Source organism: Thamnophis sirtalis, unplaced genomic scaffold (genome assembly GCF_051295495.1).
Source record: "Thamnophis sirtalis isolate CommonGarterSnake01/CBP01778 unplaced genomic scaffold, rThaSir2_p1.2 scaffold_2, whole genome shotgun sequence".
In the NCBI taxonomy this organism is placed as follows: Eukaryota; Metazoa; Chordata; class Lepidosauria; order Squamata; family Natricidae; genus Thamnophis; species Thamnophis sirtalis.
The window spans coordinates 106,782,898-106,798,809 of NW_028261382.1; the positions used below are offsets into that span (position 1 = coordinate 106,782,898).

The 15,912-nt window shown below is 43.7% G+C and overlaps 1 protein-coding gene across 1 annotated transcript; it reads left to right on the forward strand.

The window, feature by feature from the left end:
* The first annotated feature begins 8,586 nt into the window (after positions 1–8,586).
* LOC148049115 (mas-related G protein-coupled receptor member A6-like) lies at positions 8,587–14,853 on the forward strand. The gene is made up of 3 exons (XM_087703840.1): positions 8,587–8,731; positions 10,995–11,104; positions 13,704–14,853. The coding sequence occupies exons 2-3, from the start codon at positions 11,015–11,017 to the stop codon at positions 14,715–14,717; spliced, it is 1,104 nt and encodes a 367-aa protein (XP_087559966.1). The 5' UTR covers positions 8,587–8,731; positions 10,995–11,014; the 3' UTR covers positions 14,718–14,853.
* The last annotated feature ends 1,059 nt before the right edge of the window (positions 14,854–15,912 follow it).

Consider the following 15,912-nt stretch of genomic DNA (forward strand, 5'->3'; position numbering starts at 1 on the left):
ATGTGTGTTCCAGCATAACACTGAAACGCCTTGAGCAATTTCAACCAAACTTGGTACACAGATGACTTACTCTCTGGAAATTAATACTGTGGGGGTAAGACACCCCTAACGCTCTTTGGGGTGTGTTCTTTTACGATACAGCCTGTTGTGCCTTAAAATGGCTTATACTGTACTGCCTTAAAATGGCTTTTACTGCACAGCACAGTGGAGTTGCCATGGTAACAGCTTCACAGTACTCCACAAGTGGGCTCCCTCTGGTCAGGGGGAAAATCCAACATTAGAAATTACGTTTGGTCTGGGCATTTGTGAATATCTAATACAGGATTAGGATAAACAAATACCCAGGTTTATAGCTAGTAGAATATAAAGCATAGAATAGAGTTGTAAGGGACATCAGAGGTCTTCAAGTCCAACACCCTGTTCAAGCAGCAGATCCCATATCATTTCATACAAGGGGTTGTCAAGTCCAGTTGCTTCTCTCCTTGGTTAGTTTCCAACCATTGCTTCTTGTTCTGCCCTCAGGTGCCGTGGAGAATAGCTTGACTCCCTCTTCTTTGTGGCCACCTCTGAGATATTGGAACACAGCTATCATGTCCCCTCTAGTCCTTCTTTACATTAAACTAGACATTCCCAGTTCCTGGAACTGTTCTTCATATGTTTTAGCCTCCTGTCCCCTAATCATCTTGGTTGCTCTTCTCTGCACTCTTTCCAGAGTCTTAACAAATGTGATGTCATTCGCATTTCATTTTGTCCTTCCTTTTGTAGCCTCTCTTTAATTATTCCATTCCACTTCCATTTCTTCAATATCAATGTAACTCTTGTCTCACAGTGAGCTGGCCATGGCTAGTTGACCGCAGCAAATTGTCCTAGACCTGACCACAGGACATTGCAACTATCATAAACATATTATGAATATGAACTGATTGTCCAGTATCCCAATTTGGTTCATATGCTGCAGTGGTCTGAAGTCTGAAAAATGACAATAAACCACTTGTTTTCAGTGCTGTTATAATTTCAAAACTCACTAAACAAATGGTTGTAAGTTGAAGGCTACCTGATGGGAAATTTTTCAGGGAATACAAAATCAAACAGAGCTGTGGTGTTGCAGTGGACAGAATGCTGTATTGTAGGCTAACTCTGCCCGCTACCAGCAATTTGATCCTGACTGGCTCAAGGTTGACTCACCCGTCCATCTGTTGTGGTCCACTGGTGGCCAGCAGAGCTGGCAGCAGAGTTGGACAATGAGGAGGTTGGGGAGGAACATGGGCCAGTCCTGGAGTCTGGGGAAGGCTCTGATGAGGGCTCTGCATTGGAGACATAGAGAGGGCCAGGGCCATCTGGTAGTTATGTGCTGCCTCCAGAGACTCCAAAGCTGGACATCAGCAAGGCAGAGGAATAGGGAGAGCCTGTTCCCAATGCGTGCATGCACAGAGCTGCCAGAAGGCAGGAACAGTTAAGACAAAAGGGGCATCTTGGGCATAAGGCTTGGACATCTCCAGTGTTGGCCCCTCCCATAAGACATAAAAGAGGAGCAAACGGATGTGAGCCTTCACCAGAAGCAATTTTGTTCGTTCTGGTCGGTTTAAACTCTGAAGCTCCGCTTTGACTCTGTGCTCCGTTTGGCCTTGCACAACTAATTGGCAATTAGGTCTCTGGCAGCATTTCAAGGGAAATAAGGGTGTTTATCAGCCTTACCCTGAAAGATTGTGGCAGACTTCTGTCGGACTCTTCACAGACTGGTTGTGAATCATTTACAGGCTGTGAATCAACACAATTAAATTTAAAAAAAAAGGTGTTTTGGGACTAAGCATGTGATTTTTACTGTCTCAGGAAGCCTAGGTCAGAACACCTTCCTTCCAAGGTTGGTAAAACGAGGACCCAGATTGTTGGGGGCAATATGCTGACTCTCTGAACTTTTTAAAGAGGGCTATAAAGGACTATAAAGTGGTATATGCAAGACTAAGTGATATTAATAAGTTAGAAGAAGCACACTAAAAGCAGGAAGGGACCTATCCCTTTACAAGAAATCAACAAGCATCCAGCTCAGCTCCCAATAACCTTTACTTTTTAAGCAAAAATAAAAATAAAATAAAGATTACTGAACTAAAAACATCATACAGGTAATGAATGTTTCAATCACAAAACCCTTCTTCTTCTTCTTCCTTTCCATTCTATCCATGATTGCACGACAGCTTCATAACATCCGAAGTATTCATTACACATGTCAATAAAAAAAAGCACATTAACTAGATAAAGTGGATAAAAGAGAGAAAGTAAATAATGCGTCTTTTAGAGGCATTGAAAAATCCTGGCTGGGTTTACACAACCTGTTTAATTTAATATAACAGAACGCAATGGCTTTTTTTTTTTTTTAGAACAATACACTCCATTTCTTTCTTCTGGTTTTATTTCTGGAGACTGATTGTAGTCCTGTAATTTTTGGAAGCATTTCTCATCTGAATTTCCAGTTCCAAGGGAAGAGAAAACTGTCAAAAACTTTAGGATCCGGCCTGCGTCCTGTACACCTCAGCAGATTTATTCATGGTTGAAGAAGTGAAAGAAATGCTTATCAAATTTGTACACGACGTAAAATTGGATGGGATAGCTACAGAGGTGGGTTCCTACCAGTTCGCACCTATTCGGTAGAACCGGTTCGTCAAATCTACCGAACCAGTTAGAAGAGGTTCCACCAGTGGACCCGGAAAGCAGGCCACACCTACAGAAGCGGTCCCAAATGTTTTTGAAACCAATCACTGGTCCTTGGATACGATTATTCTAGACTATCCTGCTCATATTTATAAAACTCAGTGCCTCTGTGAAAGGTAAGGATGACTACTGCGTTTGTGGTGCAATCAGAACATTGCGTGTGTTGAAGTTGTTTTAACGCAAACCGAAGATGCCTTTTAAAAAACAAGTTTATATCATATTCTCATGCATGCCAGTGCTGTGTGTGAGGTAATTTAAGGTGGTTCTGACAAGTGTCGTCGGCATCTTCATATCCGGTCACATGGGCGGCAAGCCACTCCCACAAAGGAGGCCACACCCACAGAGTAGGATCGAACATTTTTTGAAACTCACCACTGGATAGCTAACATCCTAGAAGACAGACAGGAATCTTCAGATGAATTGATAAATGGATGGGAAGAAAGGTAAAGACAATCGAGCAAAGGTACAGGATAAGGGATACTGATCTGATAATGGAAAAGATCATGAAATAGTAAGGTAAGGCAAGCAAAGGTGCACGGAACGCTGTTACCTTCCCACCAAAGGTGTTCCCTATTTTTCTACTTGCATTTTTACATGCTTTCGAGCTGCTAGGTTGGCAGAAGCTGGGACAAGTCACGGGAGCTCACTCCATTGCTAGGGATTTTGGTGCTTGTTGAACCTGGTTGTTTTCTTGCAAATGTTTCAATACCCAAACTAGAGAACATCATCAGTCCTGGTCTAAAACTGATGATGTTACCTAGCTTGGATAATGAAACATCAGGGGGGAAAAACTCCAGCAACAATCCAAGTTCAGAGAGCACCAAAGACCTCCGTTAGGGATGTAACCCTAGTCTTGGCTTGACAATGTATATAAGCCATGATTGTAACAAATGCATGTGTTACTTTAAATGTAAGAGAGAGGTAATCATGGTATTGGACCTGGGTACTTGAGAGACCGCCTGCTGCCAATTACCTCCCAAAGACCCATTAGATCACATAGATTAGGCCTCCTCCGGGTTCCGTCTACCAGCCAATGCCATCTGGCTACTACCCGGGGGAGGGCATTCTCTGTGGCGGCTCCGGCCCTTTGAAACGAGCTCCCCGCGGAGATTCGGACCCTCACCTCTCTCCAGGCCTTCTGAAAAGCCATTAAAACCTGGCTGTGTTGGCAGGCCTGGGGTTGAAGAGTTCCCTTCCCCTCTCGAATCATGTGGCTGTTGGTTGTTTTACATGCCCTGTATGTTTTGTGTAGTTTTTGTGTTTCCCTTCCCCTCCTTGGGTTTGTGCGCCACCCTGACTCCTGCTGGGAATAGGCATATAAATAAAATGAAACTCAAACTCAAACTCAATTGGATGCTATTGCTTTAAGCAGCCATATAAGGAAGTAGGGACTAGTATGGAGTTCTCTCTGATGCTCCTGATGTTTCCTGAGTTTTACTGATTCTACGGTTTCTACTGTTGTTCCTGAGTGTTACTGACTGTTACTGCTTAGTATTTGGAGAGAAGACCATATATTGGATGGTGGCTAGTCTGTATGTTAGCTACCTGTCTACATGGTGAATCGTGAGTTGAGCAACTGTAACTTCAACGTATTGTAAATAGACTGTTTATATACTACAAGGCTGCTTATAGTCTGATTTTGAAGACTATTCTATTTCTGTTACACGAGTAAAGATATTATTTCTTTCACCTTCGGTGGCTGTGGGTGACTGTTCAGCGACACATTTGTTACCAACTTCCGCCGCACAACTCTAGTCTCCTAACGGGGATAGACTTAACAACCTCTTATTTCAAATCTCAGCTACAAGTATTCTCCTTTATTTGTCATCGTTGGCTTGCTTCATACCCTGATTCAATCCACGGAGTAAATATACTGTATTGTACAACTGCCAGATCTCGTCCCCATATTCACAAGCCACGTTTGAAGATAATTGAAGGTTTTATTGAGTGAAAGATGCCACAGGAAATAAAAATGGCATTCAGACACATAAAAACGCCTTTAAAAAATATTCACATACAAGAACACCAATTCTAATTCTTTTGAATCAGTCACCAAAAGTAGCCAAAGAATATTTTTTTTTTCTTTTTGGCAGTTCTTCCTAAATGATTATTATTAAAGAGTCCCTGTAGAATTGCATGCAAAAGGCTGATGGTTTGTCTGGAATTTTGCCCAAGAAACCATCTCTACTGTATGTCAGGAAGGAGCAAATTACTATTAGATTGGAAAATCTAGGAGCCAAGGTGGCGCAGTGGTTAAATGCAGCACTGCAGGCTACTGCTAGATCAGCAGGTCAGCGGTTCAAATCTCACCGGCTCAGGGTTGACTCAGCCTTCCATCCTTCCGAGGTGGGTAAAATGAGGACCCAGATTGTTGGGGGCAATATGCTGACTCTCTGTAAACCGCTTAGAGAGGCCTGAAAGGCCTATGAAGCGGTATATAAGTCTACTGCTATTGCTATAAAACAAAGAGGGGAAAATATGTTTTCAATGTATTGGATATGCAAAATAGATTTATTGGTGTGTCCGGGGTGGGTTCTGGCAGGGACTATTGCCATTTTGCTCGTGGGCATGCTGTGCACATGTGCTTGATGCGCGCATGATGCAAGAAACAGAAGCAAAAAAACAAGATGGTGGTGCCTATGGCACCACCCAGAGAACCGGTTCGGGGGCGTGGCAGACCTGGGCCGCTGCCAGCTCCAACGACCCAGGCTGCCAAACCACTACCAGTTTGGCCAAACCAGTCCGAACTGGTAGGAACCAACCACTGGGTGTGTCGCACTTCATCAGTTGCTTTAGAGCAGTGGTTCTCAAACTTGGCAACTTTAAGACTTGTGGACTTCAACTCCCAGAGTTCTCCAGCCAGAAGAGCTAGCTGGAGAATTCTGGGAGTTGAAGTCCACAAGTCTTAAAGTTGCCAAGTTTGGGAACCACTGCTTTAGAGAGAATGGTTTTACTTCAACATAGCATAACAATCTTTTCATTTAGAGCAGGGGTCTTAAACTCGATGTTCTTGAGGGCCGCATCAGGGTTGTTTTTAACTTCGGGGCACCGGGGTGGAGGAGCTAAGGTGGGCATGGCCAGCTCAACATCACTCATGTCAGGGGCCCCTGTGGTGGCTCAAGTGCTGTGCCAGCAGAAACAGGCTCCCAAGCTACATTTTCACCTGCAATGACCTCCTGCAACCTTCTATCACCCAAAATGGACCTCCAGAGAGTCACCTGCAGCCCCTGCGAGCTCAGTTTTCAGCTGCGATGGCCTCCTGCAACCTTCTACCACCCAAAACGGACCTCCAGAGAGTCACCTGCAGCCCCTGCGAGCTCAGTGTTCAACTGTGATGGCCTCCTGCAACCTTCTACCACCCAAAACGGACCTCCAGAGGGTCACCTGCAGCGCCTGCGAACTCAGTGTTCAACTGTGATGGCCTCCTGCAACCTTCTACCACCCAAAATGGACCTCCAGAGGGTCACTTGCAGCTCATGGGAGCTCAGTTTTCAGCTGCGATGGCCTCCTGCAACCTTCTGCCATGAAAACAGTGCTCCGGAGGGCTGCCCACAGCCCTTGCGAGCTCCATTCTTGCTGGCAAAGTTGTTTGGTGTTTCTTGCAATTCAGTTGGGAAGCCAGGAACATTTGTCCATGAAAGACTGAGCACTCATGAACCCATGACTGCCCAAAATTGTAATAGTGGCATCAGCAGCACATGTTGCCCATGAGAAACGCTCGGAAATTCTTTTTTTTCCCTGGAAAGAAATTTGAAAAACCAATTCTATTTTACCAGACCAAATGAGAACTGAAAGAACAAGGGGACAAAAAAATGTTACGGAGAATTTTCTGCCTGAATTTCCTTAAGCGAAATTAATTATAAAAAGAGATTTACCCATCAACTGTGAAATAGAGTTGGGATCACATTTTAAAATAGGATAGTTTCCCCCCCCCGCCCCAAGAAAAGAAAGGGCTATTTAAATTGTTGTTTTGTGTTGTCATAATTTCAGTAACAGAATAACAGAGTTAGAAGGGACCTTGGAGGTCTTCTAATCTAACCCTCATCTCAAGCAGAAAACCCTATACTATTTCAGACAAATGGTTGTCCAATCTCCTCTTCAAAACTTCCAGTGTTGAAGCACCCAAAACTTCTGGAGGCAAGTTGTTCCACAGATTAATTGTTCTCACTGTTGGAAAATTTCTCCTTAATTCTAGGTTGGTCTTCTTCTTAATTGGTTTCCATCTATTGCTTCTTGTCCTGTCTTCAGGTTTATTATTAATTGTATTAATTAATTTTTTTTATTTATTAATATACATTATTATGGTAATTATTGGAAATCCAGATTCAAAGCCAGGTTAGTATGCCTTAAATCAGAGGTCTTCAAACTTGGCAACTTTAAGACTTGTGGACTTCAATTCCCAGAATCCTCCAGGCAGCTCTTGAATTGAGTTGAAGTCCACAAGTCTTAAAAGTTGCGAAGTTTGAGGACTTAAATCTTTACGCGACCCAGTATTTTTTTTTGCCTAAAATGTCTTTTAGGATACTAAAGATGAAAAGATGTTGCTCCTACTGATGGAAACCGATGGATAAATTTTCCTTTAAAGAGGATGACATCATTTTCTAGCATCATAGTGGACGGAATGTAAGAGCAGTGACATAAATATTGTTGGACGGGGATAGAACCAAGTCACCGTTAGTGACAGTTGGGGAAAAAAACAGCAAAAGAGAAGAAGGAACAAGAGATTCGGAGGGGTAAAAAACACAACAGGGAAAGGGTTAGAGAGAAAACTCCAAGCCACACAACAGAACTGGTAGGATGAATGGAAAACTGGATGGATGGAAAATACAGACTCACATTCATAGAGAGGATGAGTAGCGATATTGTGCCGATAAGAGCCGAAGTGGTGCAGTGGTTAGGGTGCAGTACTGCAGGCCACTTCAGCTGACTGTTATCTGCAGTTCAGCGGTTCAAATCTCACCGGCTCAGGGTTGACTCAGCCTTCCATCCTTCCGAGGTGGGTAAAATGAGGACCCGGATTGTTGTTGGGGGCAATATGCTGACTCTGTAAACCGCTTAGAGAGGGCTGAAAGCCCTATGAAGCGGTATATAAGTCTAACTGCTATTGCTATTGCTATCGTTAAACCTATTTCTAATAGCAGTTTATCATTTCTAGAGTATAACTGGGAGGGTTGCGTTCCACAATCTTTCTTTTTTTATGGCACAATAAAACTCAGGAACCTGTTGGCATGGAGCCGCAAAGAACAGGTCTTCTTTTCTTGATTTCAAGATTATAAATTTCACTTGACGAATCATATAAATAGCAAATAAAAAGCAAAGAGGCTTTTTTTTTTTTTTGCTCTCGGATAATAATAACAGAATAACAAGCGTTGGAAGGGACCTTAGAGGTCTTCTAGTCCAACCCCCTACTCAGGCAGGAAACCCTATACCAGTGATGGGGAGGTTTTGTGGCACTGAGTGTCCAAACCACAACATTGTGTGTGCATGCACATCCATGCACACGCATGCCGGAACCCCTGAAACTCAAAGACTAACTGGCCTGTGTGCATACATGTGCCGGTCACAAGGTCTTCACACACACCAGAGCCCTGGGAACTCGAACACCAGCTGGCCAGTGTACACGTGCGTGCTGGCCACCTGGACGTCTGGTTCCCAGCATGAGTATATGCACCAGCCAGCTGGTCTCCAGATTTCCAGGGGTCCAGAACCTGCTAAGATCAGCTGGCCGGCACGCATGTACATGCTGGCAACCAGAACAACAGCTGGCAACGGCGTGTGTGCCCACAGAGCCACCTCTGGCACATGCGCCTTACGTTCTCCATCACAGCCCTTTACCCTTTCACACAAATAGTTGTCCAATCTCTTCCAGTTTTTAGAGCGTTTCTGGAGCATTCAAGAGCCGCAGTGGCACAGTGGTCAGAGAGCAGTACTGCAGGCAACTTTCTGCTGACTGCGGGCTGCCTGCAAATTTGGCCGTTCAAATCTCCTTAGGCTCAAGGTGGACTCAGTCTTCCCTCCTTCTGAGGTGGGTAAAATGAGGACGCAGATTGTTGGGGGCAAAGAGGCTGACTCTGTAAACAGCTTATAGAGGGCTGTAAAGCACTGTAAAGCGGTATATAAGTCTTAAGCACTATTGCTATTCACAACTTCTGGAGGCATGTCGTCCCACCGATTAATTGTTCTGTCAGGAGATTTCTGACTCAGCCTTCCATCATTGCAAGGTTGGTAAAATGAGGACTCAGATTGTTGGGGGCAACAGGCTGACTCTGTAAACCACTTAGAGAGGGCTGCAAAAGCACTGTGAAGCGGTGTATAAGTGTAAGCGCTATTGCTCTTGCTCTACTGTGCTAAACTATGGCGTGACGTTAATTACTTCCATAATATAATATATGAACGAAGCTACTGTGGTTTATAAATCACAGCTTATGCTTTAGCTAATAAAGGTAGTTTATGTAGAAGTATTGTGGAAGCATAACCAGCTGTGGCTTAATAAATCAAACATTACTCAACTAACCATGACTTGATGTGATGCCAACACACGCCATGGCAAATATTCAAAGGTTCGAGGGCGGAAGAAAAAATGGGAATGCATAGATTTTCTACTTGGGACTCCTAGGAGAGAATGGTCCATTCATTGGAATAGAGCAGTGTTTCTCAACCTTGGCAACTTGAAGATGACTGGACTTCAACTCCCAGAATTCCCCAGCCAGCGAATGCTGGCTGGGGAATTCTGGGAGTTGAAGTCCAGACATCTTCAAGTTGCCAAGGTTGAGAAACACTGGAATAGAGAATAATAGAGCTGGAATGGACCTTGGAGGTGTTCTACACTCCCCCTCCCCCCAAGTTGAACAGGAGATCCTATATCAGTGATGGCTAACTTTTTCCAGACCGAGAGCCCAAAGCACATCCCTGAACCCCCAAATGTGCAATTCATGTGGAGCCCCCAACTCATGTGCCTTGCCCCCGTGCATGTGCACGTCGCCCACCTGCCTGCCCGCCCTGTGCATGCATATGTGGCACCCCCATGCACCCCACCCCTTGTGCATCCATGCTCCCCCGCATGCCCCCCATGGCAGAGACCCAAAGACCAGCAGGCCAGCGGGAAGCATACGCACATGCGCAGCAGAGCTGAACTGGAGCGACGGCGCATGTGTCAGCAGAGAGGACGCTGAGTGCCACCGTTGGTCCTATATCATTCTGGACAATTGGCTGCTCAATCTCTTCTTCAAACATCCACTGATGGAGCACCCACAATTGTTATACTGATTAATTGTTCTCACTATCAGGAGCTTTCTCCTTGATTTTAGGTTGGAGATCTCTTTGACGAGTTTCCATCTGTTACTAACTATGAGCCAGAAGTGTGCGTTGGCAGCCAAAAAAGCCAACGCAGTCCTAAGCTGCATTAACAGAAGGATACATTCAAGATCAAGTGAGGTACTAATACCACTCGATAAAGCCTTAGTAAGGCCACACCTAGAGTACTGCATCTAGTTTTGGTCACCACACTTTAAAAAAAAGAGGTTGAGATTCTAGAAAGAGTGCAGAGAATAGCAACCAAGATGATTAGAGGACTGGAGACTAAAACATACAAAGAAAGTTGTAGGAACTGGGCATGGCTAGTCTAGCGAAGAGAAGGACCAGGGGAGACATGATAGCAGTCTTCCAATATTTGAGGGGCTGCCACGGAGAGGAGGGGGTCAAGCTATTTTCCAAAGCACCTGAAGGCCAGACAAGGAATAATGGATGGAAACTGATCAAGGAGAGATTCAACCTGGAAATAAGGAGAAACTTTTTGACAGTGAGAACAATCAACCAATAGAACAGGAAATTGCCTTCAGAAGTTGTGGGAGCTTCATCACTGGAGGCTTTCAAGAAGGGATTAGACTTGACATTTGTTGGAAATGGTGTAGGGCAGTGTTTCTCAACCTTGGCTACTTGAAGATGTCTGGACTTCAACTCCCAGAATTCCCCAGCCAGCGAATGCTGGCTGGGGAATTCTGGGAGTTGAAGTCCAGACATCTTCAAGTAGCCAAGGTTGAGAAACACTGGTGTAGGGTCTCCTGCTTGGGTGATGGGTTGGACCAGATGACTTACAAGGTCCTTTCCAACTCTTGTTAATCTATAAATCTCTTGTCCTGCCCTCAGGAGCTTTCGAGAATAGGTTGATCCTGTCTTCTTTGTGAGAGCTCCTCAAATACTGGAAGACCACGTCCTTCTCTTGGTTAGATTAGACGCATCCCTCAAAACTGGGATGTCCCACGCGCAGTTGATATTTTCTCTTTCTTTAGGAAGAAGGAAAAAGCGAGTGATGTCATTCCTCTTCTGGCTCAGCCTTTGGTGCATTGTGAGGGAAGCCACTGTCACACCCTCTGTTTTGATGAACTGTTCAGTTGCAAAGGTGAGTGAAAGGATGAGGGAGATGTTGAATTTGCCAGACGAATTGGCCTGCTGGAAATTGAAGATAAGAATAGGGGGAAAGCAAGTTTTTTCCTCTCTGAAGTCATTCCACCTTTTTTATTGAGTCTACTGGATGACAAAGGATCAGCTGTTTGCTTCCTTTTAGGGATTCCAGTTTCATGGTTCCAATATTACATCGGTAAGGTCTGATTTTTGAACTGTAGGGACAGGAAAACACTGACCCAGTGTATGGGGTGTTCAGGGTTGACCATTCCCTGAAAAATATCATTAGCATTTTCCCCAGCAAGTATAAAATGCTACAAAGCAAGACATTAATTCAATCCATCTGATTCTGGATCTTTAGCAATAGAAATCTGCTTTCTTCTTTGGATCAGGAGTGCTTTAAAATATGGGAATTAAAGTCTGTTTTATCCACACGAAAGGGAACATGTTGGATCAGGGGCTAAGACACTGAACTTGTCGATCAGAAAGGTCGGCAGTTCAGCAGTTCAAATCCCTAGCGCCACATAACGGAGTGAGCTCCTGTTACTTGTCCCAGCTTCTGCCAAGCTAGCAGTTTGAAAGCACTTAAAAAATGCAAGTAGTAAAATAGAGACCAATTTTGGTGAGAAGATAACAGTATTCTGTGCACCTTTGAGATTTAGTCATGCCGGTCACATGACCACAGAGACATCTTCGGACAGTGTTGGCTCTTCGGCTTTGAAACGAAGATGAGCACCGCCCCCTAGAGTCGGGAATGACTAGCACATATGTGCGAGTGGAACCTTTATCTTTACCTTATCCACATTGGTTTCTATTATCTCATTAAACAATTAAAAAAAACAGTAGAAATAATAGATTATTTATGCATATGAATTTTTGGATAGTAATATTGAATATCGGTTCTTAACTAATCTGATTTCTGTTAATTTTTTAAAAAATATTTAATGTTTTATTGTTTGTACTTTGGTGATGTTGCTTGACAGAGTGATAGGTGGCATATGAGATTAATAAATACCTAAAATAATATATTAAAAAAATGAATGTCTAAAACTGCATGTCCCTCCGTAGGTTTCTGAATGGAATCTGTGCAGTTTGTTTGTTTTATTATTTATACCTTCCTTGTTTTGTTTTCAAAAAACACAAACTAAACCTTTTTAAGGTAATAAATAAGTATACTGTAAATCAAATAGTTGCAGAAAGCTATTAAAACTTTGAGGGTGGAAAATTACAATCGGGTAATTAATTAAGCATGGTGACAGGAATTGGGTATATCTAGTCTAAAGAAAAGAAGGAGGGTCATGATAGCAGTGTTAAAATATTTAAGGGGTTCCTACCAAGAGGAGGAGGGTGTCAAACTATTTTCCAAAGCACCGGAAGAAGAAGAAGAAGAAGAAGGAGGAGGAGGAGGAGGAGGAGGAGGAGGAGGAGGAGGAGAAGGAGAAGGAGAAGGAGAAGGAGGAGAAGGAGGAGAAGAAGAAGAAGAAGAAGAAGAAGAAGAAGAAGAAGAAGAAGAAGAAGAAGAAGAAGAAGAAGAAGAAGAAGAAGAAGAAGAAGAAGAAAAAAAGATGGATGGAAACTAATCAAGAAGAGAAGCAACCTAGAACTAAGGAGAAACTTCCTAATGGTGAGAACAATTAAGCAAGGGAGCAGTTTGCCTTCAGAAGTTGTGGGTGCTCCATCACTGGAGGCTTTCAAAAAACAGTCTGGACAACCAAATATCTCGAATGGTATAGAGTCTCCTGCTTGAGGAGGTGGTTGGACTAGAAGACCTCCAAGCAGTGGGGATTCAGTCAGTTCGCACCACTTCGGGAGAACCAGTTGTTATGTTTCTGAGAAGTTTGATGAACTGGCTGTTGGAAGAAATCATTAGAGCTGAGAACCAGTTGTTAAATTATTTGAAGCCCACCACTGCCTCCAATGTCCCTTCCACTGCTATTATTATATGTTATAATTCTCTCATTCAGCCATTCTTCATTGCCAACCAAATTTGATCTCTCTCTCTCTCTCTCTCTCTCTCTCTCTCTCTCTCTCTCTCTGTGTGTGTGTGTGTGTGTGTGTGTGTGTGTGTATGTGTCTTCCCATCCCTCTGTCTCTCTCTCTCTGTATGTGTGTGTCTCCCCCTCCCTCTATCTCTCTGTCTCTCCCTCCCTCCCGCTGTCTCTTGCTCTCCCTCTTTCTATCTCCCTCTCATTTTCTCTCTCTCCCTCTCTTTCTCTCTCTCTCCCTCCTTCCCTCTGTGTCTCCCCCTCTTTCTCTCTCACCCACTCTCCCTCTGTCTCTTGTTCTCCCTCTTTCTCTCTCTCCTCTTTCTCTTTTTCTATCTCTCTCCCTCCCTCTCCCTCCTTCCCTCTGTCTCTTCCCCTCTCTTTCTCTCCCACTCTCCCTCTGTCTCTTCTTCTCCCTCTTTCCCTCCCTCCCTTTCTTTCTCCCTCCCTCCCTCCTCCTCCTTCCCTCTGTCTCTCCTCCTCTCTTTCTCTCTCTCCCACTCTCCCTCTGTCTCTTCTTCTCTCTCTTTTCCTCCCTCCCTTTCTTTCTCCCTCCCTCCCTCCTCCTCCTTACCTCTGTCTCTTTTCTTCTCGTTCTCTCTCTCCCTTTAGGAAGAAGAGGAGATACATCTTCCTACAGAGGACAAGACTGATTTTGGGAAAAAGCAGCGTTTCAGAAGTGGCCTTTTCAACAAGAGCGAACTCAATGCCACCTCCTCCCCACCTTTTCCCTGGAATGGTTCCCATTCTTTTGGCCCTGAATGCGACTGCATCATGGACCTGTTAGCCTGCTTGTTGAGAGACCGGGACTTGGCCGGGTTTGTGGTCTTCATCTTCACGGTGGGCCTGCTGGGCAACCTAATCCTCTTCTTTTTTCTCCTCTTCCACTTCAAGAGGAATCTGTGGACCACCTGCGTCTGGAATTTAGCCATCGGTAGCTTCGGGGTCCTCATCTTTTTGTGCAGCATTTGTCTCTTAGCGTTCAGCAACTACATTTGGGAGAACTCCAGCGACGCCCTGGTGAAGTTGCTCCTGCCCCTGGCGTACCTCTTCCTGGTCATGCAGGGTTACAACGCTCATTTTTTCATGTCCATCGGGGTGGATTGGTGCTTCAACCTCCTTTCTCCAAGTTGGTACCAATGCCACCAATCAACCTATCTGTCTTCTGTTACCCCCGCCATGCTGTCTCTCGTTTTGTTGCCTCTCATTTGCCATCTCTCCTTGTTCTTCAACTTGAGGATCGACACTCATGCAATTGCTGCTGTCTCCCTCATGATTTTCATCCCAGTCATGGTCATCTCCTTCCAAACCCTGATTATGAGGATTTGGTGCAACCTGCACCAGCACGGGAGAATCTCTGTAGAAATTGTCCTGGGGATCTTGTTCTCTCTGGTCACTTGGGGGCCCATATACTTGTTCCTTACTCCGATTAACCATTTTGCTCTCGTTTCCGTCTTAGCCTTTGTGCTCACGTCCGTCAGCAGCACTATCAACCCTGTGTTCTACATCCTCATCGGCAAAGTGCTTCTTCCTGAGGCCAGAAGCAAAAGGTTTCACTTCAGGAAGGACAAATCTGGGAAGCCGATGAGGCTTTTATCATATTGGGCCACAAAAGAAGAAATGTAAGAAAAGGAATCCGATACTTGATGTGAGACTGCAAGTTTTGTTTGCCTGGTTCTCTTTTGTGAGCAAACACAAGCTAGTCTACGCCGGATAATAAAATCTTTAAGTGTTGAATCAATGCCCAATTGAATAAAGCTTATACCTTTAAAACTGCTTCCTTTCATATCAGTGTTTCACTTATTTTAAAATGTTCCTGAAAGGTAAGAGGATTGGTTTTGCAAATGGGCAAGCTTCTAAAAATTGATCTCAAACAGGGAGGGAGAGGGGGAGGGGGAGATGAAGCATGAAAAACATTAGAAATTACTTATGGGGAAACCAAAAAAAAAAGGATAAGAAAGTTCCAGGGTGTGAAAGTGGAAAATAAAATATGTGTATTTCCAGTGAGGGGGTGGGAGGGAACGGTTCAAATTACCAGTAGTTGTATGCATGAATTAAAGATAGGAGAACTCATAGCAGAACCTAGAATAGAGTAGAGTAGAATCAACTAGAATCGACTAGACTAGAATCGACTAGAATCGACTAGAATCGACTAGAATAGAATAGACTAGAATAGACTAGAATAGACTAGAATAGACTAGAATAGACTAGAATAGACTAGAATAGACTAGAATAGACTAGAATAGACTAGAATAGACTAGAATAGAATCGACTAGAATCTACTAGAATCTACTAGACTAGAATAGACTAGAAGACTAGAATAGACTAGAATAGACTAGAATAGACTAGAATAGACTAGAATAGACTAGAATAGACTAGAATAGATTAGAATAGATTTAGAATAGACTAGAATAGACTAGAATAGAAGGGAATGGAATTCTTTATTGGTCAAGTGTGATTGGACACACAAGAAATTTGGTGCAGATGATCTCAGTGTACATAAAAAGACAAGATACATTTGTCAAGGATCATAAGGTGAAACACAATGATAGTCATAGGGTACAAATAAGCAATCAAATCACACTAGGAAACAATATAAATGATAAGGATACAAGCAACAAAGTTACAGTCATAAAGTCATAAGTGGGAGGAGATGGGCGATAAGAACGATGAGAAGATTAATAGTGATAGTAATAATGCAGCCTTAGTAAATAGTTTGACAGTGTTGAGGGAATTATTTGTTTAGCAGAGTGAAGGCATTCGGGGGTGGTGGAATTGTTCTTGTGCATAATTGTTCTGGTGTGCAGTGCTCTATAGCATC

Bases quoted from the DNA above. Each gene is read 5' to 3' on its own strand.
- LOC148049115 (XM_087703840.1), top strand. From the start codon at position 11,015: ATGTCATTCCTCTTCTGGCTCAGCCTTTGGTGCATTGTGAGGGAAGCC. The intron at 11,105-13,703 runs GTGAGTGAAAGG...CTCTCCCTTTAG, and splicing joins TGAACTGTTCAGTTGCAAAG to GAAGAAGAGGAGATACATCT.